Raw genomic sequence first — 26200 nt, 5'->3', positions numbered from 1 at the left:
TAAGTATGAAGTGGTTTCTCATTGTGGTTTTGATTTGTATTTCCCTGATGACTAATGATGCTGAGCATCTCTGCATGTGCTTATTGATCATTTGTGCATCTTTTCTAGAGAAATGTCTGTTCAGACCCTTGGCACATGTTTTAACTGGATTATTTGTCTTTTAATGATTGAGTTTTAAGAGCTTCCCTGATAGCTCAGTTGGTAAAGAATCTACCAGCAATGCAGGAGACCCCGGTTCAGTTCCTGGTCAGGAAGATCTGCTGGAGAACGAATAGGCTACCCACTCCAGTATTCTTAGACTTCCCTTGTGGCTCAGCTGGTAAAGAATCCACCTGCAATGTGGGAGACCTAGGTCCAATCCCTGGGTTGGGAAGATCCCCTGGAGAAGGTAAAAGCTACCCACTCTAGTATTCTGGCCTGGAGAATTCCATGGACTGTACAGTCCATGGGGTCACAGTCGGACACAACTGAGTGACTTTCACTTTCACTTTTACTTTTCACTTTTGCTTTAGGTATTTTAGATACAGACCCCTTGTATGTTCTCTAGTTCTGTGAATTTTCTTTCTTAATAATGTCCTTTGAAGTATAAAAGTTTTCAATTTTGATGAAGTCTAATTTTTCTTTTGTTGCTGGTGCTTTTGATGTCATGTTTAAAAAACCATTTCCTACTCGTATATTTCTCTGAGTTTTGTAGTTTCACTTGTTAACTTTAGTTTTTTTGTATTTTGAGTTAATTTTCATGTATGCTGTGAGGTAGGGGCATGGTTTCATTCTTTCGCATGTGAATATTCAGTTGTTTTTGCTCCCTTAGTTTAAAAGACTGTTCCTCCCCCAGCCAGTTATTTTGACACCTTTGTCAAAAATCAATTGGCTGTAATTGTGAGAACTTATTTCTGGACACTCAATTCTATTCCATTTGATCTATATTATGTCTATCCTTATGTCACTTTCGAAATCAGGAAGTGTGAGTCCTCCAGTTCTGTTGTATTTTTCCAGATTATTTTGGCTATTCCGGACACACAACAGATTCCTTCGACACACTTGTTGCTTGGTCACTTGCTTTCTTGCTTCCTTGAGAGAAGCCTGTTGAGAGCCTGGCTGGTCTGCAGGGTTAGGTTGAAAATCCCTTTCCCTACCCTTCAGCCTCCCCTTCAGAAGGCATTCAGCCAGTAGAGACTGGGCTGCTCTGGCTGAGCTGTCTTAGTCCAGGGTAAGGTAATAAAAGAAGGAACTTGGCAAGGTGCATCTGGCCCCTCAAGCAGGAGGTCTAAGTCCATCTAATCCTCCCCTCACCCCCATCCCAGCTCCCCTTCCTCGTCTCTCCTCACCTGGTGGGGTCGGTGTTTGGATGGTTGTAATTCTAGTAGATTCGCTTCCAGACAACACACCAGCTCTCCTCTAAAGCTTCAGTCATTCCTGGCACTTTCTAAGCGTGAGGCCCAGATACATGGTGAAGGATAGGGGACATCAGTCCTCACGTGGGCAGGTGCAACAGTCTGGCCTTCCTGGTGGCATCTCTGATCACTTCAGAGTGGTCTTCATGGACCCATTGGGAGTGTTGCACGAGCTGCAGGCACTGGTTTTGCTGGTGGATGAAACTATGTTCTTCCCTATAGAGCTTTCAGTCCTTGCCTTAAGGAGACAAAAAGAAGAGTCGGGGCAGGGAGGTAAGTGGTGAATCAGAGGGAAGATTTTTCTGGAAGGTTTCAAGAGAAGCTGACCTGATGCTCATGCCACAGTGTAGAGCACTTACAGCTTTGACCCTTTCTTCAAAATATGACCCCGAGGTGGGAGCTCTTTTTAATGCATGAAAAGTGAAAGTCGCAGTCGTGTCCAACTCTTTGCAATCCTATGGACTATGCAGTCCATGGAATTCTCCAGGCCAGAATACTGGAGTAGGTAGTCTTTCCCTTCTCCATGGGATCTTCCCAACCCAGGGATTGAACCCAGGTCTCCCACATTGCAGGTGGATTCTTTACCAACTGAGCAATCAGGGAAGCCCCACTTTTAATGCATAAAAATAATAAAACTGAGTCTGACTTCCTCATCTCCATGGGGTACTGGAAGTGTTTCTCCAAGGCTTCCCTGCAGGATGGGCGTGGCCTGTGACTGAACGATACTTATTAGCTCAGTGCCACCACTTCTAACTGTGAAATTCTGGACCCATTACCCAACCTCTGTGAGCACACCTTCGTCGTTTATTAAATAAGGATACCTCCCTTCTGGTGGTGGGAGAAGCAAGGGTTCAAATAAAAGGAAAGTCTCTGTTATTATCAACTTATTGTTTGCTTTCTTTGTGGCTGTCCCTGTGTTAGTATTCAAACCAAATCAAGTGGGGTAAAGAAAGTTTCATAATCTCCAGAGTCATAAACTGGAATGTTCTGAGCATCTGCTGTGTGTTTCATTGTATGCTAGTCTGCATGTATATTTTCAGTCGTTGGGGCTTGAAAGATGCCAATTAATGGTGTTCTCTTCCTCTTGCAGACTCTAAAGTAGTTGAGAACTACACAGGGGAGTCAGCAGAGATAAAAAATAGAGATTGTATCATAGGCAAAGCCTAGACCAACACATGGCGCAGACCTGCAGCCAAAAATGCACCTTCACACCTCCCCTCAACTTTTTCTGTTTCCCAGTTTGAAGCCTGATGCCAAGCTGCAGAGCCTAAGGGGCAGGTGTCCTCGGGGATTGATTTTGGGCCCTGAAGATGGCCACATTGGTCCTTGGGCTGCTTCTGTGAGCCCAGGCTCCACATCATGGGCCCTGTGTAGTGCTGGCCCTGATGGAGGGTCATCAGCTCTGTTACTCTTCCCATGAAGAACTACATCTCAGGAATGCTGGTACTAGTTCTCCAAATCTGCACTCTGCATACACCATGAAACTTGCTGTCAATTCCAGTTTCTTTATAGCCACTTAAAGCTCTCTGACTGTATGCAAGTGAGATAACCTAACTGTGCCTGGATTCCTCGTCCGTGAATTAGAAAAGGTAACACCCAACCCAGAGGATGTTGAAGGACTGGAGAGAAAGGGCCTGGTTAGGGGACTGGCACTTAACAGGTCCCCGGAGGCTGGCTCAACACACTAGGGAACTCGGCTTTCTATTCCAGACTCTGAGGCTTCTCCCTGTGTGTTGAACAAGTCTCTTTGGGGGCCAAATGGTCAAGGACAAGGTCTGTGGGCTGCAGTGAAGATGTGGATTTGAGAAAGATGAGGTCTCAGTAGAAGTGGGTCATTGAAAAACAAGCATTGGTGTATGGATGGGTCTGCAGAAATGTATTGTCTGTGTGGCAAGATTTCAGTCCCACGTTTCAGGCCTGCTCTAGGTTGGTGGTGGAAGGCACAGGGTTGTTAACGGAACTGTCAATGCCCTGAGCCTCCCTTCAAATCCATATTTAGGACTGTCTAAAAAAGATGATGCTGTGAAAGTGCTATACTCAGTATGCCAGCAAATTTGGAAAACTCAGCAGGGGCCACAGAACTGGAAAAGGTCAGTTTTCATTCCAACCCCAAAGAAAGGCAATGCCAAAGAATGCTCAAACTACCACACAATTGCACTCATCTCACACACTAGCAAAGTAATGCTCAAAATTCTCCAAGCCAGGCTTCAACAGTACATGAACCATGAACTTCCAGGTGTTCAAGCTGGATTTAGAAAAGGCAGAGGAACCAGAGATCAAATTTCCAACATCCGTTGGATCATCAAAAAAGCGAGAGTTCCAGAAAAACATCTACTTCTGTTTTATTGACTATGCCAAAGCCTTTGACTGTGTGGATCACAACAAACTGTGGAAAATTCTGAAAGAGATGGGAATATCTGACCTGCCCCCTGAGAAATCTGTATGCAGGTCAGGAAGCAACAGTTAGAACTGGACATGGAACAACAGACTGGTTCCAAATTGGGAAAGGAGTACATCAAGGCTGTATATTGTCACCCTGCTTATTGAACTTCTATGCAGTGTACATCATGAGAAATACTGGGCTGGATGAAGCACAAGCGGGAATCAAGACTGCCGGGAGAAATATCAGTAACCTCATATATGCAGATGACACCACCCTTATGGCAGAAATTGAAGAAGAACTAAAGAGCCTCTTGATGAAAGTGAAAGAGGAGAGTGAAAAAGTTGGCTTAAAACTCGACATTCAGAAAACTAAGATCATGGCATCTTCTCCCACCACTTCATGGCAAATAGATGGGGAAACCATGGAAACAGTGACAGACTTTATTTTGGGGGGCTCCAAAATCACTGCAGATGGTGACTGCAGCCATGAAGTTAAAAGATGCTCCCTGGAAGAAAAGTTATGACCAAGTTAGGCAGCGTATTAAAAAGCAAAGACCTTACTTTGCCAAACAAAGGTCCATCTAGTCAAAGCTATGGTTTTTCCAGTAGTCATGTATGGATGTGAGAGTTGGACTATAAAGAAAGCTGAGCACTGAAGAACTGATGCTTTTGAACTGTGGTTTGGAGAAGACTTTTGAGAGTCCCTTGGACTGCAAGGAGATCCAATCAGTCCATCTGGAAATCAGTCCTGAATATTCATTGGAAGGACTGATGCTGAAACTCCAGCACTCTGGCCACCTGATGCGAAGAACTGACTCATTTGAAAAGACCCTGATGCTGGGAAAGATTGAAAGCAGGAGGAGAAGGGGACCACAGAGGATGAGATGGTTGGATGATATCACTGGCTCAACAGACATGAGTTTGAGTAGGCTCCGGAAGTTGGTGATGGACAGGGAAGCCTGGCGTGCTGCGGTCCATGGGATCGCAGATAGTCGGACACAACTGAGCGACTGACTGAACTGAACTGAAGGCAAAATGGTGAAGTAAGCAATGGTTTCCCCAAGTCACCCGCTTCCTTTTTCTGTGCCCCATTCTACTGTTTCAGCGCCCTTCCCACAGTCAGCTAAGAAGATGAGTGTCTGAAAAGTGAATTCAGTCTAACACAGAGGGCAGTGGACTATGAGCTAATTCCAGCCCCCCACCTGCCATTGGGGAGCTTCCCAGGTGGCTCAGTAGTAAAGAATCTGCCTGCCAAGTGGGAGACACGGGTTCAAGCCCTGGGTTAGAAAGATCCCCTGGAAAAGGAAATGGCAACCCACTCCAATATTCTGCCTGGGACATCCCATGGACAGAGGTGCCTGGTGGGCTACAGTCTATAGGGTTGCAAAGAGTCTGAAATGACTTAGCAAAACAACTTGTCATTGTACAGCCTGTGAACTACGAATGGCTTTTACATTTTTTTAATGGTTGGAAAAAAAAGAATATTATTTGTTGATACCTAAAAATCACATGAAAGTCCAGTTTTATTGGAATATAAAGATTTATTGGAACCTAGTAGCCGCAACCATTTGTTTACGTATTGTCTATGGCTTCTTTCCACAGAGTTAATTGTGACAGTTGGGACGTCCCTGGTGGTCCAGTGGCTAAGACTGCCAGTGCAGGAGGCCCAGGTTCGATCCCTGGCCAGGGAACTAGATCCCACATACCACCGCTAAGACCTGGTGCAGCCAAACAAATAAATATTAAAAAGACTCCCAAAATCTAAAAGATTTACCTTCTGGCTCTTTAAGAAAAAGTTTGCTGATGCCCTGCTCAGAGATGTTAGAGATCTAATGTGTCGTGCTCAGTGGGATTTGCTTTAGAGGAAGGGCCAAAGTGACAGAGGTCAGGCACTGTCAGCAGGCCTGCAGAGGAAACGCTAGGTGGGATGCTTTCCTGATATCCTGCCAGTTGGGTTGAGGGGAGAGAAACGTCTAGTCCTGTAGATGGGGCAGCTTCTATCCACACTGGGATAGGGGGCACAGATAGGGGTTTAGGCCTATGATTCATTCTAGTGTATAGACAGCAAATAACCCTTAGTGAGCCTCTCCCACCAGCTTCCCCGCCAGGCGGTAGCAGTGATTTTACCTGGGACTTTCACTGCCTCAGAATCCTGCACAGACTCCCGGTTGGCTCTCCTCTCTCGTCTTTGCAGAATTTGCCTTCTGTCAGGTGGATGCCTCCAGCGCACTGGATCTGGCTCTGGCTGTGCTGTGTGACCTGCTCCAGCAGTGGGATCAGCTGACCGCCGGACTCCCAGTCCTGCTGGGATGGCTGTTGGGAGAGGGTGAGGACCTCGTGGCCTGTGAGGAGAGCGCACGTCAGGTAATCCCTGGGGTCTCAGGCAGCAGAGGTGTGTGAGAGTGTCCTACCTACGCCCACTGGAGGCAGCACCTAACAGGCTTTCGTCAGCTTGATATGGCTTGAAAGTGTGCTTCCAGATGCTCAGATACACAGTAGTAACCGATTAACAAAATCTCCACGTGATCCCAGCCTGCTGGGCACTGCTCGGGCAGCTCTCCTGCTGATTTAGGGGTTCCAATGGTAAGCCTTCCCATCAGTGTGGGGGAGGGGACTTCGAAAGAGGTCCCTTGGAAGTTGGTGGTTTAATTATGGAGAATGCTTATTCATCAACATTAGAGTAACCAGGGGCTCCCCACAATTCGGTCTGAAGCTGAAACACTTCCAGAGAATCAGGGTCCTTCCAGGGTCTCGGCTGCTAGAAGAAAACTATTAAACCCCTCCAGGTTTAATAAACTGCTATTTTATTAAAATTAAAATTATTTTTATTAAAAAATAAAACTATTAAACTGCTCCAGGGGGAACAGTCAACAGATAGGGAAACTGAGGACCCAGATAAGCAGCAAGAGCATCTTGAGAACTGAAATTCCTCTTCACTAGTGTCTGACTCAGCTGGTCTTCTTGGCATCCCCAGCAGACCAAGAGTTCAAAAAGCAGTCTGTTTATGGGAAATTTGGAGACAAGATAAAGTGTCTACAATAAAAATGACCTTGAAAGTCCCCAGCATTATAGAACTTGGGTTTCATCCTCAGAGAGTAGTGTCTCATGTTTGGCAGTACTTCCCTCTCTGCTCTGCTCCTCACATCTCCCTTCCCCCCTCCTCTCTGATACCTAGATGCACCTTCAGGTCTAGGGTCCCCTCCTGTGTTGAGGTCCCCTTTTCAGCACCAGTTCCCCAAGGTATCTTGGCTGAGAACCACAAACACATCCTTATCAAAGGTCATGTTAAGTCTAGGGAGGAGGAATTCCTCTCCGGTGGAGAAGTACTATGAGTGAAAATAGAAGGTGTCCTTCAAGGCTGCAAGTGGTGTGTGTACAGGGGTGTTTTAACAGGCGAAAGTGAGCCCTCTGTCAGATGGGGGAGGGGACACACTACTTCTGCATCTGTCAGGACTCTGCTCTGGACTGGGGCTGAGTCAACGTCCCCCATAAGGCTGGGTTTTGTCTTTTTCATCTGATTCAGGTGGAAGAAGACTACCCATTTGAAAAAACGGAAATCAACTTTTGGGCCGAGACCCTGATCTTCGTGAAATACCTCTACAAGCACCTCTTCCGCCTCCTGTCTGAGTCCAGCTGGCATCCCCTCAGCCCCGAGATGCTCCATCATCTTAAGAGGACTGCATCGGAGCAATGCCACCTCCTCTCCCAGCTCTTCAGAGTGCTGCCTCCCACTGCTGAGTTTTTGAAGACGGCAGAGCTCACGAGACTGCGCATTTGGGAGGAAAGGACTTTGGCTTGCCTGAGGCTGCTGGCTCTTCTGGAAGGGAAGGAAGGGGAGGACACCCTAGTTCTCAGGGCTTTGGATTCTCCTGCAGCAGCAAATCAGTTAACGCTTCCAAGAACAGAAACAGCTTGTTGAAGAAGGATTTGTGGGACTGGGGTGGGGTGGGTTATTCCTCCTCTCAATCAATAGGAAAATGTTCAACAGAAACTCCAGCATCTTCTCCCCTTCACACCGTGCCTCCTCCCCGCACCTCCCTTCTGTGAGTCTAGTCTTCTGTCCCACAGAGGATTTTTTCCTTCAGTTCAGTCCTTCAAGGCAGCTTCATTTATTGCAGCTACTGTAGAAAGTGAGGCTACCACAGTGAATATTGACTCTGTTCCCAGGTGCAGGCCACCTGCAGGCCTGAATTAACCTTTCTCATCCCCCAGGATCTCCAATGTCCAACCAGAGGCGGCCTGCATTTTTCTCTGAATTGACTATACAGAATTGGGTTTAACACATGATTTCTGCCGCCCCCCCCCCATTTTTGGCTGGTTGTAACAGTTGGATTAGTTACCAAACAGCCCACTTGGTCCGAATTTCAAATTTTATTCCATTGTAGTGAAGTAAGAAATATATTCCAAATGTTGGATCCTGGGAGAATTAAGCATTAACTTCATACAAATAAGTTTGTTTTTACTGTCTGCATGTTTAAGCCTTCAGTGACCTACACATGCCATCCTCATTATTAAAAGAGCCATTACAAACTCCTACCCCCTGACCCCCAATAAAAAGTATTTGTGCTATTGTTAAGAAATCATATTCTACCACCCACTGAAACCATAGCCTCTTGGCTATTAGAAGGAACCTGGGGAAAGGGGAGTCAGAATAAAATGACTTATTTGATGTATACACTGTTTACTATCATTTTCTTGGTTGCAGTAACAAAAAGATTCTTACTTAGTATCACAGAAAACATTTATCCATTTTAGTGATTTAATCTACAAACCTTGCTGCTGCTGCTAAGTCGCTTCAGTCGTGTCTGACTCTGTGCGACCCCATAGACGGCAGCCCACCAGGCTCCCCCGTCCCTGAGATTCTCCAGGCAAGAATACTGGAGTGGGTTGCCATTTCCTTCTCCAGTGCATGGAAGTGAAAAGTGAAAGTGAAGTCGCTCAGTCGTGTCCGACTCTTAGCGACCCCATGGACTGCAGCCCACCAGGCTCCTCCATCCATGGGATTTTCCAGGCAAGAGTACTGGAGTGGGGTGCCATTGCTACAAACCTTAGGACTCTGCTTTTCTAAATCCAGCCCTCCCCACTTCCTCAGACACCCAGCAGGTGTCGCTATTGCATACGTTTTGCTGCTGATTTTGTTTTTCACTGCTGCTGCTACTGCTGCTAAGTCGCTTTAGTCGTGTCCGACTCTGCGACCCCATAGACGGTAGCCCAACAGGCTGGGATTCTCCAGGCAAGAACACTGGAGTGGGTTGCCATTTCCTTCTCCAATGCATGAAAGGGAAAAGTGAAAGTGAAGTCGCTCAGTCGTGTCCGACTCTTTGCGACCCCATGGACTGCAGCCTACCAGGCTCCTCCGTCCATGAGATTTTCTAGGCAAGAGTACTGAAGTGGCTTGCCATTGCCTTCTCCTGCCTTACCGTTTTTAATTTGTAATTTCAGAGTGTCACCCAAAGACAGTTATCTTGATATTCATAGCTTGGATAGGTCATAACCTCATTCACATCCACTTCATCCTAGTTATCTGAAGAAACCATTTCAGTAATTGAATGTACACTTGGTTCAGCTTTTAGAGTCTATAAATATTTTTAAATACTTCACAGGTGAGCAACCAGTTATAATTATTTTATTGATGTTTGAGGGTTTGATCAGGCAGTTAGAGGGGAGAGGATTTGATATGATCATTTCCCTACTGCAGAAAGATTTATATTTCAACCATAATTTGTTTCTCTTTGAAAGAAAACCACCTAACACTAAATAAATAGAGCCTACTAGTAAAGAGCTGTAGGAAGAGGCATGGAAAGAAGTTAATTTAGTGTCCAAAGTTTTGTCCTAAAAAGAACAGGAAATTCCCTGGTGGTTTTGCACTATTCAGCTCAAAATGTGTTTGTTGTGATCCTGAATTAATTACCTGGTTAGGCATCTGTGTATCCCACACTTGATGGAAAGTTGCCAGCTTAACATTTCTTTTTGTTCTGAGAAGACATGGCTGGTGAGAAGTCAGGTAATTGTTGGTACAACATAATGATAACCATGGTAGAATAATTATGAAACTGGCTCTAATAAAGCTCAGCTCACTGGAAAAGTCCAGCATTCCCTTTTTCTCCATTTAAAATGAAATAAAAGCAGTTATATAATAATACAAATATTTCTGCCAGCAGGTACTCTGTACCAAAGCATGTACCATGGCATGTTTGCATGCAAGCTCCAAAGTCTTCTACCCAGCTCACAAAGTGGGTGTTCTCATAGGTGTTGACTGGGAATTACCCCAGATTTTGAGCTTGGCTGGTTGTCGCCAGCTTGGGAGTACAGGAGAGACACGTTTCCACTGGTTTTTGTATATGAAATCTTGTCACTGACCTTCAATAGCAGGGGTGGTGGCCTGGGAAATGGCTGTTTCACCCTTTCCTGATGCATTCCCAGGGGCAATTCAGAATATCCCACTGTCAGAGCCATCCTCAAACTCTTGCATTTGGGTTCATTTCAACAAGGAACAAAACAGAGTCAGGGTTCTTGGGTATTCTAGGCTACAAGTGGTCTGCCATGAATGCCCAGCCTTGTCTAATGATCAGTGTAGGCTGGGTGGTGAGACTAAAGCAGTCACTTATTCTGAGGTCACTGCCCTTGGCTCCAAGCTGGAGGGTCCAAGATTTGGTGCCCTCTCAGCTCTACATTCACTATTCTGTGGACCTTCACCCATCCAGCCATGCTCCAGAGGTCTGACTTGCTCCATTTTTTTGCTTTGTCAATAAGTAAGATGGAATATACTTGTTTATCTTTTAAACACCATAACAGATAACTCATTTGCATTGGCACCCTGACAAAAGGTGATAGATTAGTAAAGCAGAAATTATGTTAGTTTTACAAGGAAACCCAGTTGCCCAAGTGATTATGTGATTTGTCTAAAACCATGTGGTTTGTAAGGGAAGGAGGCTGAACTCCAGCCCTGTTTCTGATCCTGAAGTCCTTGCAGCCCTGCCCTGGCTCAAGCACCCTGGATGGGTAGAGTCCAGCAGTTGGCTCTGCATGCAAGCTGAACTTGAAGGAGTTGATTTCCTGAGAGACAGGCCTAGTTCATTCCTTCCCAGGATACTGAGAGAGGGAGTGAGTGCAGCGGAATGTAAATAAGCACAAGGATACACAGCCAGAAATAAGATCAACTGGGCAAGGGGGGTGGGTCGCAGGAGCTTCTTTCCCTGGCAGGTACTAGACCTTCCAACTTAGGCCCAGTAACAGCCTAGGCTGCCAGGTGTGCGAAATCATGGGCCGGACTCCAGCCTTTCAGAGGCAGCGTCTGCATAGACGCGGAGAAGTGTCCTGGACCGGACCCCAGATCTGACAGAGGCTTAAGCCTCACTGGGTGCGGGGGCGGGGTGGTGTCTGCCTCACACCGAGGGCAGTGGCTGGCAAAATCTTATACCAATGCAGGCTTCTGGGGTGTGGGACTGGCAAGAGAAGGTAAGGAGAGCCCACTAGGTGAATCCTCGGTGCCCAGCCTTGCCTGGGTGCAGGTAGTCCTCAGCGGGAGCCCGCAACCCAGGAAGAGCTAAGGAAGGGCGCGGCGCCCTGATCGGCCAGGGAGAGTCTAGGAGGGGCGCGCCAGGCCAAGGCTGCGGCAGACGGGTGCCTCGGCTGGCAGCTGTACCTCGACCCCCAGGAGGACTGTGGAAAGCCGGACAGACCAGCAGACGGACAAGGCGGCGGGAAGTGGCCTCCATGCCTGCGCGGCTCTCCCGGCCTTTCCTCCGGTCCTCCCAGCCGGCTCTCCCGCCCGGGACGCCCCGCGCCACTCTGCGACTTTGGCCCTGGCTCAAGGTCTTGTGATGTGATTAGCAAAGCCAGCGCCTTGTCCTCAGACACTCAGCCCTGCCCGGCAGGCCTCGGCATTCAAGCCCTGTTTACTGCAGTCTGGGCGGGAAGAGGGGCGGAGAAACGGGCCCAGGCTCCTCCGGGAGAGACTGCCCAGGCGGCCGCCCGCGTGGCCGCTCCCGCCCCCACCCCCACCGCATCTCCACGTGCAGTCGGGCCGCAGCCACCACCCATTAAACTCGGGCCCAGAGTCCCCGCCCCCCCGGCCAGAGGACCCTTTCCAAAGCAGCCGGGCCTCGCGGATGGTTGCAATATTCTTGCACTTTGCAATTCCCGCGCCCAATATAAAACTGAGAGTAGGAGATAAAAGCTCCGCAATTTCGCCTAGCAGGATCGGGCGGGGAAAGACACGTTCAGGGCTGCAGAAACCCAACCACGTTAGACGTACTGGGGATTTCCGACAGAACAGCCCCAGAAGAAGGGAGCCGTATCTTCCCGCCACCAACCAGCAGCACCCATCTCCGCCGAGATCTCCACGCCGCCCCGGGCGCCCAAGGCGGCCAGCTCCGCCCCGAGGCCTCTTCGTCCCCTCCCCCAGAGGAAAAAAATTGGCGGCGGCCAATGGGAGGCCAGGAAGGCTCCTGACGTCCGCCAGCGGGCGGGCGGCGTTGCCTGGAGACCCCGACGGGGTCAGCGTTCTGTCCCCTCCCCTGGCACGCCCGCCCCGGAGCGGCCGCGCGCCGGGGGCTCTATATAGGGCGCGCGCTCGCGGGCCGCTGAGTTCCACCAGTCCGCGAGCTGCCGTCGGCTCCGCGCGGGGGGGGGGCGGGTCGGGCACCCCGGGGCGCGGAGGACCGCTCTAGCTTAACTCTTCTTTCCCCCCAACTCCGCACTCCCGGGCACCCTCAAACCAGTCCACGCTGCTGCCCCCGCTCCCTCTTTTCTCGCCCCCCAGCAAACTTTCGGTCTCTCCCTCGCCCCTCGCCCGTTACTCGTCGTGGCTCGGGCCCGGCCGCGCCGCCCCGAGGGCTCCTCCGGATCTCCCAGTCTCCAGCTCCGACCATTAGAGGATCCAGAAACATGTCGACCACACTTCTGTCCGCCTTCTACGATATCGACTTCTTGTGCAAGGTACGCGGGTGAGCAGGGAGCCCTTCGAGTTCTCAGGCTTGGCCTTCTGTCCTCGGCTTTGGGGGTTCTCTTCCCGCTCTGACTTTTTTAGATTCGGGAAAAATCCCAGAGTTTGCACTGTTGCTCGAGCCTTGTGGGCGGGGAGAAGGAGCAGCTGGGAGGAAAGGCAGAAGGGAGTCGCTGTAGCTGTTTCTCCGCAGCCGACCGCAGCCACGCTGCCCGGGGCTTCCCGGACGGGGTTTGCGCCGCCCAGGCCTGCGGCCCACGGCTGAGGATCACATGTCGCGACGCAGCGCGGCCTAGGGTGGGAGAGTCCGGCTCCTCCCAGTACGAACTTGATTCTTGTGCGCGTTTAAGGGTGGAAGTTGGGCCGAATCGAGATCCGAAAAAAAGGAAAAACAATCGGAGGGCTGGTAGTGGCTACTCCGCAACTCGCCCCAACTCTTCCCTCCTCCCTTTTCATCTCTTCCCCGCTCCTCTCCTCTTGGCAGACGGAGAAATCCCTGGCCAACCTCAATCTGAACAACATGCTGGACAAGAAGGCGGTGGGGACACCCGTGGCCACCGCCCCCAGCTCGGGCTTCACGCCGGGCTTCCTCCGACGGCACTCGGCCAGCAACCTGCACGCGCTCGCCCACCCCGCGCCTAGCCCCGGCAGCTGCTCGCCCAAGTTCCCGGGCGCGGCTAACGGTAGCGCGGCGGCCGGCGGCTCGGCCTCCTACGGCACCCTCAAGGAGCCGTCGGGGGGCGGCGGCACCGCCCTGCTGAACAAGGAGAACAAATTCCGGGACCGCTCGTTCAGCGAGAACGGGGAGCGCAGCCAGCACCTCCTGCACCTGCAGCAACAGCAGAAGGGGGGCGGCGGCTCCCAGATCAATTCGACGCGCTACAAAACTGAGCTGTGCCGGCCCTTCGAGGAGAGTGGCACCTGCAAGTACGGCGAGAAGTGCCAGTTCGCGCACGGCTTCCACGAGCTGCGCAGCCTGACGCGGCACCCCAAGTACAAGACCGAGCTGTGCCGCACCTTCCACACCATCGGCTTCTGCCCCTACGGGCCGCGCTGCCACTTCATCCACAACGCTGATGAGCGGCGACCCGCGCCGTCCGGGGGCGCCTCCGGGGACTTGCGCACTTTCAGCGCCCGCGACGCGCTGCACCTAGGCTTCCCGCGGGAACCGCGGCCCAAGCTGCACCATAGCCTCAGCTTTTCGGGCTTCCCGTCGGGCCACCACCAGCCCCCTGGGGGCCTCGAGTCGCCCCTGCTTCTCGACAGCCCCACGTCGCGCACACCGCCGCCACCCTCCTGCTCCTCGGCCTCGTCTTGCTCGTCGTCCGCTTCGTCCTGCTCCTCGGCCTCGGCAGCCTCCACGCCCTCCGGCGCCCCGACGTGCTGCGCCTCTGCTGCGGCCGCGGCGGCGGCCGCGCTGCTGTACGGCACTGGGGGCGCCGAGGACTTGCTTGCACCCGGCGCGCCCTGCGCCACCTGCTCGTCGGCCTCGTGCGCTAACAACGCCTTCGCCTTCGGCCCGGAGCTGAGCAGCCTCATCACACCGCTCGCCATCCAGACCCACAACTTTGCCGCTGTGGCTGCTGCCGCTTACTATCGCAGCCAACAGCAGCAGCAGCAGCAGGGCCTGGTGCCCCCCGCGCAGCCCCCGGCGCCGCCCAGCGCGCCCCTCCCTGCCAGCGCCGCCGCGCCGCCCTCGCCGCCCTTCAGCTTCCAGTTGCCACGCCGCCTGTCCGAGTCGCCGGTGTTCGACGCGCCCCCTAGCCCCCCAGACTCGCTGTCGGACCGCGACAGCTACTTGAGCGGCTCCCTGAGCTCGGGCAGTCTCAGCGGCTCTGAGTCCCCCGGCCTTGACCCGGGTCGCCGCCTACCCATCTTCAGCCGCCTCTCCATCTCCGACGACTGAGGCAAGAGGGCGCCAGTGAGGAGAAGGAAGGGAAGGCCGTTCTTCTGGGGGTGTTGGAGGGCGCCCCAGCTTAGGGACAGGGGGGCACGGGAGTGTGGGGAGTGACATCGGCCACAAGCAGACTGCAGGCTGTGCCGAGCACTTGGACTCGAACTTGAGTGCCGGGAGGGGCCCCCACCCCTCCCCTTTCGGTTCCCTCTTCGTTGTTTTTTTTTATTATTATTATTATTTTTATTATTATTACGAAGTTTCATTCTTGTTGAGCGGGAAAAAAGCCAACGAACTTTTTGTATTGATGAACAAAAGACTCACAACAGAGCAGTTGTGATGCGGATAGAACAAAAAACCAAACAACAAACTTTTTTAGGTCTCTGATGAGTTTGGGATTTTAGGAAAAATCAACCCAGCACCAGCAGCTATCAACCACCATTCCATATCTTCACTTGAAAAGCATTAGTTACAGTCCAGATGTCGGGACTCTTATCTTGAGAGAAGTTCCTAATTGTTTGTCCCAGACCAGTGTAAACAAACCAGCCAACCACCGCCTTGCTAAACCTATAAGCTTTTAGAATCCAATATTCTGCCAAGAATATGCCTTGATAGTAGACCTCAGCTCCATAGGTGTTTGTTTTTTAACAAAGTTATATATGTCTGGAAGAAAAAACCCTTGCATTCCAAAGTTTCATACTGGTTACTGGTTTCATTGCCACCACTTAGTGGATGTTTAATTTAGAACCATTTTGTCTGCTCTTTCTGGAAGCCTTGGGCAGAGCTTAGTTTGTAATTGATGGGGAATAACTGCTGAATTTTTAGCTGTTTTGAGTTGATTCGCACCACTGCACCACAACTCAATATGAAAAAAACCTATTTAACTTATTTATTATCTTGTGAAAAGTATACATTGAAAATTTTGTTCATACTGTATTTATCAAGTATGATGAAAAGCAATAGATATATATTCTTTTATTATGTTAAGTTATGATTGCCATTATTAATCGGCAAAATGTGGAGTGTATGTTCTTTTCACAGTAATATATGCCTTTTGTAACTTCACATGGTTATTTTATTGTAAATGAGTAAAAAAATCTTAATTTAAGAGATTGTATGTAATATTTATTTCATTAATTTCTTTCCTTGTTTACGTAAATTTTGAAAGATTGCATGATTTCTTTACAGAAATCTATCTTGATGCTGTGGAAGTAGTTTGAGGAATATCTTATGAGTTTTTCTTAGAATGTATAATGGTTGTAGCCCATCCAACTTTAAAAGAAAAAATGACCACATTGCAATCAGGCTTACATGTGGCATGCTTTTCTCATTCCAACTTTATAAATTAGCAAAAGATGTTTTTTGTTTGTTTATTCCACCAGTTCCACTGTGACATACTCTGCATATAAAGACATGTAGCAATAATGGGGGGGGGTGGTAATCTCACAGTGCCTTTGGAAGGGCCAGAACTTGCCTTAAATTTTCCTCAACCAAATAAGTATTTTGTCTATTAGTGCTTGAGAGAATCTGAATGTAGGATGGGTTCAACTGCACAAAAGGAGAAGATTTTTACCACTTTTTTTTTTATATAGATATAAAGTGAAGAGGCCACCTCTTAGTGCTAAAATGGTATGTAGTACATGAATATGCCTTGTTTAATTACAGAAAATTCCAAAACTTGTACTATTTTTTTTCCCCGTGTGGAAAGGCAGGAATGCTTTTCTGGACAGCGGCTGAATGAGCAGTAGCTTTAGTTTGTTTGTACGTAGGTACAGTTGGAGCACTATGTATGTATGTATTGTGGACTACTTTGACAGAAGTAGGTATTTTGAATGTAACAAGGTTAAGTCAACTTGAGTTGTAATATATTTGGGGAATCAGTTCACTACAAATTGTGACTGTAAACATTGTACTGTAAATGTTTTTTAGTTTTCCCCCAATAAAACTTTTGGGAAAAAAAAAAAGGTATTAATGTGTAAGATAGCTTCCTTTTTTAAAATGGGGATATCTATAGAGCTTTCTAGCTTCCCACCACTGTCAGGCATTGCCCAGGTCTTAGAGAGTTGGGTGGTAGGGTTTAGAGGGCTGGCAGAGCCTGAGTTCTGAAGAGCTTGTCTCCCTATATGTTTTAATAGCAAGTTCTTTTAGCTGAGAGTAATTTAGACTGTCAAGGGCATTAGTTTAGCTGGCTGTTCCCTTTGCTAATAAGATGCATCCCCGAGTTGGCGGACTGGTAGCAGGTCCTGGCTGGGAGGCCTGAGGGGTGTGGCCCGCCTGTGAGTCACCAAGCGATCACGTGTCTGCAGTGGCAGCTGAAGGTCTGATTTTTTTTCCCCAGTGGGACGCCCGTGAAACTGAACTGCTTGGGTGAGAAGGGTCTTGCCAGCCCCTGGCTCAATTGGGGGTGGGAAGTTAAAGCCCAGCCTTTCTGGGCCAGAAAACCAGGGTTTGGCCTGGACTTTGGAAAGCCTGGTTATGCTGAGGACGGAAAGAGAAGGAAGATTAAACAAGTTAAACTTATATCTGGGTAGTGTTTGTTTATGTGGACAGCTTCCTCTGGGAGTGAGCACACACGTTATTTATGCAAAAGGATTAGTGTCTGTGCTTGAGACTACTCTAAGCCGCCAGAAAGCAAATTCAACCCAGGTCTGGAAAAAAGGAAGGAAAAAGAAAAAACTTTCAATCTCTCTGCTGATTCTCACACAATTGAACAAAACCTGAGTATGGTTCTTTCCTACAATTGCTTTAAAGCTTAAAAATGTGCTTCATAAATCAATTCCTGTTTTTCCTTCTCTACCCCTCACCCACCCCTAACACACACAGTTCACTTTTTCCAAAGTAAATAAGAGCTTTAGCAAAAGTTTGTTTCCTCATCTACAGCAACTGGGTTCTATCACCGGTACTCCCATCCCCTTGACCCTATGTTCAGTGGGGTCTCCTGAGTCACAGCTGAGTCTGGTTGGGTGGGGGTGATCAGTGGAGCCCGCCAGGCCTTGAGCAGCTGCTTCACGCTAACAGTGATTGCGCTGGTGTTAACTGGAGCGTTTTGGTGCTAGGCGCACGCTGCCAAAGGAGATCAGGAACAGTTTCAAAGTTCTCCCAACTGCCTGGCCCTGGCTGAAAGCTTCAGCGGTGGGGGAAGGGAAGCTTGCGGCCAGGGGGGACTAGACAGATGAAGACCCTACAGGCTCAGAGTCCTTTTTACCGTAAAGAATGTGCAATGGCAAGGAAAAGTCTAAAATGTGGTGCTATGTAGAGCCAAACTGCATTTCAAAGGCCTTGTTTCCACTTCATTCCAAAACTGATTTTCCTAAACAAGTACTTTTTGATCAACTGGAACGTTCGACTTCTTTTTGGGGTAAGCCACATTCATTTTTAAAAATCGGTTTGTTTGAAAGCCCAACTGCTAGGAGCTGATGTTTTGTATTTTAGACCCAGTAGAGCGTGCAAAGCTGCCGGGGGTGTGTGTGGGGGGATCATTCAGAAATTTCCTCTTGCTGCAGATCAGTGGAGGGTACGGGGTCATTGTCTTCCTGCAGCGGCTGGAATTAACAGCAAACAAAACGCTCTACTATTGCTGGATCACCCTTAGACAAGTTTCCTTGTAAATTAAGGGAACTTGAAGTAAAAACTGCAAGTAAGAACAAGCCAGGATTCCTATCATAGGATGGGGAGTGGAACCAAAACTAACTCCTGTCTTATACCCAAGATAAAATTCTTTTGTAGTTAGTTGTGAAAATGAGCCCAGAGCATGATGATGTTGAGAATGGCTCAATAGTAGCATTTCCACTAGCTGTTAAAAACTGAGGTATTTTTTAAGCAGCCCAATTAGCGTACGTCACTTTCTAAATTATTTCTGAGACAGGCTGCATGCATGTAGATACTTCCCACCCCTCACTGTCTGAACCTACTGCCGAGTGTATGAAATGGGGGTGGTGGGGGTGCACAAAAATACTATTGAGAAGGCCAAAGCTCTGCACCCGCCCTTGGGAATAGATGGAGGATTGTGAGCCCTGCCATGGTTCAGGAACCCACATGAAAGGACCCGGCCTGGAGGGCCCAAGGTGGGAAGGACAAACATGCATAGCTCTTGGCTGCAGATCTGGCCCAGCACTGGGATGCTCACTGGTGAAGCTGGCCTGGGGGTCGCAGAAACCTCCAGGCTAAATGTATGCAGAGAGTAAGCCCACGAGAGAGCATTTGAACCTGGAAGGGAACTGTCTCCAGGCATTTGATCATCATTGTGCTCTAGATGACAAGAGGGCAGATATGGCCTCAAGAGTGTGGCAAACTCTGGCCACATATTCTTGAAAGCAGAAGTTGGGTCTCTGCATCTTCCCTGGCCTTTGAGTTCATGGGAGCTTACACTGCCCCTGGTAAGCAGCCAGGCTTCAGTTCAGTTCAGTCACTCAGTCATGTCCAACTCTGCGACCCCATGAATCGCAGCACACCAGGCCTCCCTGCCCATCACCAACTCCCAGAGTTCACTCAAACTCATGTCCATCAAGTCAGTGATGCCATCCAGCCATCTCATCCTCTGTCGTCCCCTTCTCCTCCTGCCCCCAATCTCTCCCAGCATCAGGGTCTTTTCCAATGAGTCAACTCTTCCCATGAGGTGGCCAAAGTATTGGAGTTTCAGCTCCAGCATCAGTCCTTCCATGAACACCCAGGACTGATCTCCTTTAGGATGGACTGGTTGGATCTCCTTGCAGTCCAAGGGACTCTCAAGAGTCTTCTCCAACACCACAGTTCAAAAGCATCAATTCTTTGGCGCTCAGCTTTCTTCACAGTCCAACTTTCACATCCATACATGACCACAGGAAAAACCATAGCCTTGACTAGATGGACCTTTGTTGGCAAAGTAATATCTCTGTTTGTCAATATGCTATCTAGGTTGGTCATAACTTTCCTTCCAAGGAGTAAGCATCTTTTAATTTCATGGCTGCAGTCACCATCTGCAGTGATTTTAAAGCCCCCAAAATAAAGTCTGACACTGTTTCCACTGTTTCCCCATCTATTTCCCATGAAGTGATGGGACCAGATGCCATGATCTTTGTTTTCTGAATGTTGAGCTTTAAGCCAACTTTTTCACTCTCTTCTTTCACTTGTTCATCAAGAGGCTTTTGAGTTCCTCTTCACTTTCTGCCATAAGGGTGGTGTCATCTGCATATCTGAGGTTATTGATATTTCCCCAGCAATCTTGATTCCAGCTTGTGCTTCTTCCAGCCCAGCGTTTCTCATGATGTACTCTGCATATAAGTTAAATAAGCAGGGTGACAATACACAGCCTTGACGTACTCCTTTTCCTCTTTGGAACCAGTCTGTTGTTCCATGTCCAGTTCTAACTGTTGCTTCCTGACCTGCATATAGCCTTCTATCAAGAGCCTGTAACTATTCTCCATTGTTGTTACATCATTGAACTGTGTTTATTTTTTCTTGTTCGCTTTCTGGGGGATGTGCAAATTTGTGGCCATCCAGGGCAGTTCCAGTTTGTGCTGCTGGCAAGGCCAGGAGGGAGGGAAGAAAAGAGGGAGGGTCAGGGAGGAGTCAGAGCCTGGCAGATGAACAGGCCTGCCCAGGGAGGAACCCTGTGGGAAGGGGCAGGGAGGAACCCTGTGGGAAGGGGTCCCCCCACCTGAGGCAGCAGGAAGCCGTAGCACCTCCAAGTCCATCGCTGCCTGGGTGGGTTCTCCCAACCTCTCCTGAAAGTTTTTGCTGGACCTGGAAAGTGTATGAGTGGGGATGTGTGTCTAAGGGTGTATCTGTATGTGTGGAGGGAAGACTTTTGAGAGGGTATCCACATGGAGGGTGTTTCTGGGTCCTTGTCTCTCTGGCTGGGCATATACACGGGATGGTATTGCTCTATGTCAGGGGTCTGTGTCTGTGTGTGGGGTTGCTGTAGAATACTGGTCTATGTAGCTGCAACTGTGGGGTGAATGGATCTGTTACATTTGTGATATTTGAGATATGTATGTCTGCAGGGTGTGAGAGTTGGTGAGTGCGTATGGAAATCTGTAAGTGTGGGTGTGGGTTTGGGTGTGTCTTGCTCTGTGTATGTGTGTATGAATGTGGGTATAGGTTTGAATGTGTCTTGCTGTGTGTGTGTGTGTAGGTATGTATCTATATCTGTGCAAGTGTAGGTTTCAGCGTGTCTGTTGCTCTGTGTATGTGTGTGTGTGTGTGTGTGTGTGTACAGATTTCAGCGTGTCTGTTGCTCTGTGTGTGTATGAATGTGGGTATGGGTTTCAATGTGTCTGTTGCTGTGTGTTCTGTTGCTGTGTGTATGTATCTGAATGTGAGTGTTGCTGGGTTTGGGTGTGCCTGCCTGTTGCTGTGAGTGAGTGTGTCTGTGTAGCTGTTGCTGTATGGTTAGGTGTGTGGGTCTGTGAAGTGTAGGGAAGAATCTGGGGGTGTTACTGTATGTTTGGATCTGAATGTGTCTGTGTGATAGAGTGGGGGTGTCTCTGTTGGAGTGGAGTGTTAACAACACCTTCCGAGGAAAAGCAGTCCTTTTTCACAGGCGTCTTTCAAGTTGAAAACTGTTTTCAAAACCCGGAAATGGCAGCCAGGCTGTCACCCGTTTCCTGCAGGGCAGTGGGCAGAACAAGGCTGAGTGGGAGGGTGGCAGACAGGCCTTCAGCCTGCAGGGACCCCAGACCCACTTTATGGCTGCTCACACCTGCCAGGGACAGGCCTCCTGGCCCTGACTGCAGGGACGTATTTAGAAACAATCAATTCTCTGGTTGCCTGGGGGAGGGGCCCTTTTATTTTCATCTGTTGCAGAAATAGCTCTTGTCAGATAGAAGTTCTTGTGCCCTCTGGGGTGAGAGGCAGCACTGAAATAGAAGGAAAGATATTAAGGATTTTAGACAGACAAGAAAACTCCTGAGCTCGGCTGAAACCGAGTTTTAAAATATTTCTCTAAAAATAAGCTTTGTTTTCCTTGTGGATTCCTCTGGCAGTCGGGCCCTCCTGTCAGGGTGTTTAGCTGGCCTGGGAAGCCAGGCGGAATTTTTTTAAAAAGCAAGTGTTTCCCAGCTGTGGCCTTGGAAAGTTCTCTGTTTTCCACTTATTAAACTCCTAGTTTCTGGCTAATTAAAATTATTTGCAAATACAACTCCATGGCCCCCACAATATTTGATGAAATGCAGAATCCCCAGTGACCCCTCTGTAGGAGGCCGGACCAAGCTGTGGGGTGGCCTGTGACCTCTCCACTGGGTCTGGTGCTAGTTTTATGAGGAGAGGAGACCCTTTGAAATGTAGACTCAGGGCCTTGTCTTATCAAGTCCCACCGCCCCTGGAGTGGCTGGAGGGAGGTGCAGCTCACAAACAGTCTCTGAGCCCTGCACCACTGGAGAAGGGGCTGTAGGCCCTTGGTGGCCTGCTATTTGTTCACCCACATCACTGAGTGAAGGGGTGCACCCCAAAGGGGAGGAACTTGGCTAAGGTACATGGATAGGTAGGTGATCCTGGTTATTTCTCCCTGGCCTGGCTACTGTTGAAGCTCCAGGGCCAACGTATCCACAGGATGCCTAGACTCTCAAGGTGATGTGTTGTGAAGATGGAAATCCCAGGTGCCACAGGGAAGAAGGCATATATGGCTGAGGGCCTGGGCTGGGGAGTCAGACAAGCAGCCAGGCTCCCTTCCACTGCCTTGGGATGTTGTCCGGGACCTTTCATTCATTCCACAGATCATTTTTGCTTGTCTGGTGCATGCTGGTGCTGCAGGAACAGAGGTGAACTGATGCACGCCATTGCTGCCTTCACGGTGTGTGCTTATTTTCAAGGTTCATTCATGTTGAATCAGCCTTCATTCTTTTGTACGACAAGATAATATTCCATCCTAGGAATAAAAGCCTTTTGTTTTTCATTCGTCAGCTGATAGACATTGGAGTTGTTTTCTACCTTTTGGCTATTGTTAAATTATACTGCTGTGAACACTGATATACAAATTTTTGTATGAACATGTTTTCAGTGCTTTTGGCTATATAGCCAGAAGTAGAATTGCTGGATCATATGGTAACTCCCATTTAACTTTTTGAGGAACTGTTAATTCTATTTTCCAAAGTGATAGATTGGTTTTTCTTTCTTTCTGTTTGTTTTTTTAATTTGCCCACACCACATGGCATGTGAGATCTTAATTCCCCAACCAGGGATAAAATCCATGTCCCCTCCATTGGAAGTGCAGAATCCTCACCACTGGACTGCCAAGGAAGTCCCTACATTGGTTTTTATAACTGTTTTATTGTCTGTTTCCCCTACATAATGATGCATGCTCCATGGATGACCACATAAAAATACTTGTGCACTCATTCCCAATAGCCAAGACTGAAGCCCTGTTTCTATCCCCATTTCAAAGATGAGGAAACTGAGCTCAGAGGAGTTGTCATAGACCTGAGGCCACGCAGCTAGGAAAAAGCTGCAGCAGAATTCAAAGGAAGCTAAGCAATGGCTCTTCACATCATCCCAGGCTACCTCTCAGACTCCTGCTTTACTCCCACACTATCAACAAATAGAAATTTCCAGGAGGCTTTCTAGGATTTCTGTCCAGGGTAGACCCTGTCCTGCCTCACCTGAACTTCTAAAACACAGTGAGTTTGAGTCACCTTTCAGCTCAAAATCCTCAAAGTAAAATCTAAAAATCTTACCAAGGCCTTACAAGGTTCATGTCTATCCCTCCCTGTCCACCCGTTAGCCCTTTCCCTTCTGACTTTGACTCTTCCCCTCATCCTGCTCCTGCCACTCAGGCCTCCTTGCTGGTTCATAATCGTGCTGGACCTGCTCTCTGTCTCAGGACCTTTGCACACGCTCCTCCCTCTGTCATGCTCCTCCACACTGCTTCAGTCTCCTATAGTCACCTTCTCAGGGGGCCACCCAGACCACCCTGTCAACACAACAGCCCCATTTGGTACCTCTCATCCTGCTTTATTTTTTTCCCTAGCATTTTTTATCCTCTGACATATTTTAAATGCATTTGTTTATGTCTGTGTGGTCCTTCCTTCTTAGACTCTAAGCTTTATGAGGGCAGGCACTGTCCCCAGGGGGAAGCCATTGAAGGGTTCTAAGCTGGGGAGTAAGACAGCTCCAGTCACATATTAAGATGATGTCAGTTGTGTGGCAAGTAGACTAGAAAAAAAAAAAAAAAGATTCCTTATAAAAACAATTTTTTAAAAACATTTATTTATTTGGCTGTGCTGGGTCTTAGCTGTGACACGCGGGACCTTTGATCTTCATTGTAGCATACAGGATCTTTAATTGTGGCATGTGGGATCTAGTTCCATGACCAGGGATTGAACCCAGTCCCCCTGCATTGAGAGCACAGAGTCTTAGCCAATTGACCACAAAGGAAGTCCCTAAAAACAATTTTAATGCTAAAAAAAAAAAAGGTTTAAAAAACCATGACCTAGTGTAGCCCTTTCATTCCACAGATAAGACTAAGGGTAGGAGGACCCTTCTGGAGACTTCCCAATTTCTGGGTGCCTACATAAATCCTGGGAAAAGAGACCACCCAGGACACTGTCCTCCCTAGGTAGAGCTGTTGGTAAAAATATTGACTCTTACTGAAGCAGACCAAAAACCCTGTGGGCCGAGAGGCTCAGAGCATCAGGTCTGGATATTCTGTTCATCTGGCTCCTCAGGGAAGCACTGGAGGGTTTACAAGGTGGACATACCAGGAGTTTACTTAGCACAGCCCTGGGAACTCAAAGTTCTGCAGGGCCTGGAGTGTGAGAGGGCTCCTGGGAGGTATCACCACTCCTCTACGTGGGGTCCCAGTCTTCAGGGGTTACAGGCCAGGGCTCCCACAGACCTGGGTTCAAATCTTACCTCACAGTCACTCCCTACCTGTATAATCCTGAGCCAACTCTGAGCCTCAGTTTCCTCATCTCTGAAATGGGGATGATCATGTAGCTTCTATTACACAAAGCCCCCAGGAGGGTCAAAATATGATGGCATGGGTGAAGTGCTTAGGAGAGGGCCCAACTCAGGGTCTCACAGATGACACTGTGGGCAGGCAAGCAGAGTGGGTAGCAGAGAAGCCATCAGATTCAAAGCCTAGCTTCACTACTGCCTACTGTGAGATCATGAGCAGTGGCTTGTCGTCCCCATTTATAAAATGTTGGACCTATCGACCAGGGCTATCATGAAGTTCAGATGATTCAGTCAACCCAAGTAGTAAGGACAGAGCCCAGCAGGTAGGAAGTAGGATGTAACAGTTTGTTACTGCTCTCTTGGTTTGTCGTTTTTTTGTTTTTTTCACACTCCATCAAATAGACACCCAGTATGAGGGGATTCAGGAAGTCTGTCTCACCTGCTGCCAGCAAACCCACCCAGCCACTTGGGCCTTAAGATGAGAGTGACGACTGCCTTCCTTTAGAAATTCTAGATAGACCTGTGCTGCCCCAGATGCAGGCACTAGCCACATGTGGGTATGGACATTTAACTTGAAATTTAAAACTTCCTAAGTCGCACTAGCCACATAGCAAGTGCTCAGCTGTAGCTGGGAGCTATTGCACTGATCATTTCCATTACTGCAGAAAGTCCTGTTGGACAACACTGCTATTTCGGAATATTCTAGTATTCTAGCCTTTGCAAACAGGGGAGGAAACTTCTATCATCTAACCCTTGAAGGTTTAGTCTTCTAAAGAAATTCCTGGGATACACCCATGGTACCCCGATGGATGTCCCTCCCTCCACAAGCCAAGAGACTCCAAAATATTCCTAAACTGCCCCCCTGTCCCATAGACTGTAAATGCCAGTGGAGGAGAGATGAAGAGACTGCTCACCTCAGCCCTGGTGGCACCTCACAGCCCCACCCAGCAGCCTGGGACCCACCCCCAGAAGCATGGGCCCTCAGTCCCACCCATCCTGCTGCCCCTGTCTCCACAGCTGTGACCCCATATCCATGCAGTCACCCACACCAGAACCTGTGGTCCTCCTTGGAGTCTTCCTCTCGCTTCCCTCCACCCCTTCCCTCAGACTGCCTGAACTGAAGGACTGTGCTTTCTGACCAGGCCTGGACACTGCCTGCCCCGGTCTGTTTTACAGCCTCAGCAACTCAGGTGCTTCCTCATCTGCCCAGTGGGGAATCCAGCCCCCAGCTGCTCCTCCTTCCAGCCACCATCACCAGTGCCTACTTCTAAAACATCAAGGCCATTGGGCCCCTCCTGCCCTATGACCCTGACAGGTACCCTCACCCCTCAGCTCAGATCCAAGCTTCCAAACGTGCTGTTCGAGGCTCTGCCTCAAGCCTGACGGCTCCTCACCTGGCCAGGAGCATGGATGGCCGATGATGCCTACTGCTCTTCACCACCCTCGTCTCTGCTCCCCTGGGACATCCCCCCATGTTCCCCGACTTCCTCTGCCTCAGCTGAAATCAGCCTCAGATCTAACCTCTCACTGCGTCCCTAGGGCCCTGTGCAGGCCTTTGTAAGAGCACTAGCACATGACCTGACACCAGCTGCTGACGGCTCTGTCTTCCTCTCTGGCCTGGAAGTTCCTTCAGAGCAAGAACAACGTGTCCCTCCTTGCACGCCCCAGGCTGGCCCCTAGAAGGGCCTCAGTGACTGTTTGTGCAACAAAACT

The 26200-nt window shown here is 49.0% G+C and overlaps 2 protein-coding genes and 1 long non-coding RNA gene across 4 annotated transcripts in view; 2 read left to right on the top strand and 1 right to left on the bottom strand.

The window, feature by feature from the left end:
- The window catches only part of THADA (THADA armadillo repeat containing), a 328900-nt gene extending 320451 nt beyond the window's left edge, over positions 1-8449 (top strand). For both annotated transcript variants that reach the window (XM_040224708.1, XM_040224707.1), the window contains 2 exons: positions 5971-6140; positions 7300-8449. In XM_040224708.1, coding sequence (XP_040080642.1) covers positions 5971-6140; positions 7300-7695 — 566 coding nt within the window. In that variant the 3' untranslated portion in view covers positions 7696-8449. The remainder of the gene's footprint in view (positions 1-5970; positions 6141-7299) is intronic.
- LOC120851711 lies at positions 473-7457 on the bottom strand. The gene is made up of 3 exons (XR_005718395.1): positions 7372-7457; positions 5904-6118; positions 473-1632 (listed from the first exon to the last, which is right to left on the bottom strand). It is a non-coding gene; the product is annotated as an uncharacterized LOC120851711 (long non-coding RNA).
- A 3907-nt stretch (positions 8450-12356) lies between the features above and the next one.
- Positions 12357-16581, top strand: ZFP36L2 (ZFP36 ring finger protein like 2). Its single transcript, XM_040224706.1, has 2 exons — positions 12357-12716; positions 13208-16581. Exons 1-2 carry the CDS (start codon positions 12666-12668, stop codon positions 14627-14629), a joined length of 1473 nt encoding a protein of 490 aa, XP_040080640.1. The 5' UTR covers positions 12357-12665; the 3' UTR covers positions 14630-16581.
- The last annotated feature ends 9619 nt before the right edge of the window (positions 16582-26200 follow it).

This window comes from Oryx dammah, unplaced genomic scaffold, assembly GCF_014754425.2.
Source record: "Oryx dammah isolate SB20612 unplaced genomic scaffold, SCBI_Odam_1.1 HiC_scaffold_25, whole genome shotgun sequence".
Classification (NCBI taxonomy): domain Eukaryota; kingdom Metazoa; phylum Chordata; class Mammalia; order Artiodactyla; family Bovidae; genus Oryx; species Oryx dammah.
This window is presented reverse-complemented; position numbering and strand designations above follow the sequence as displayed.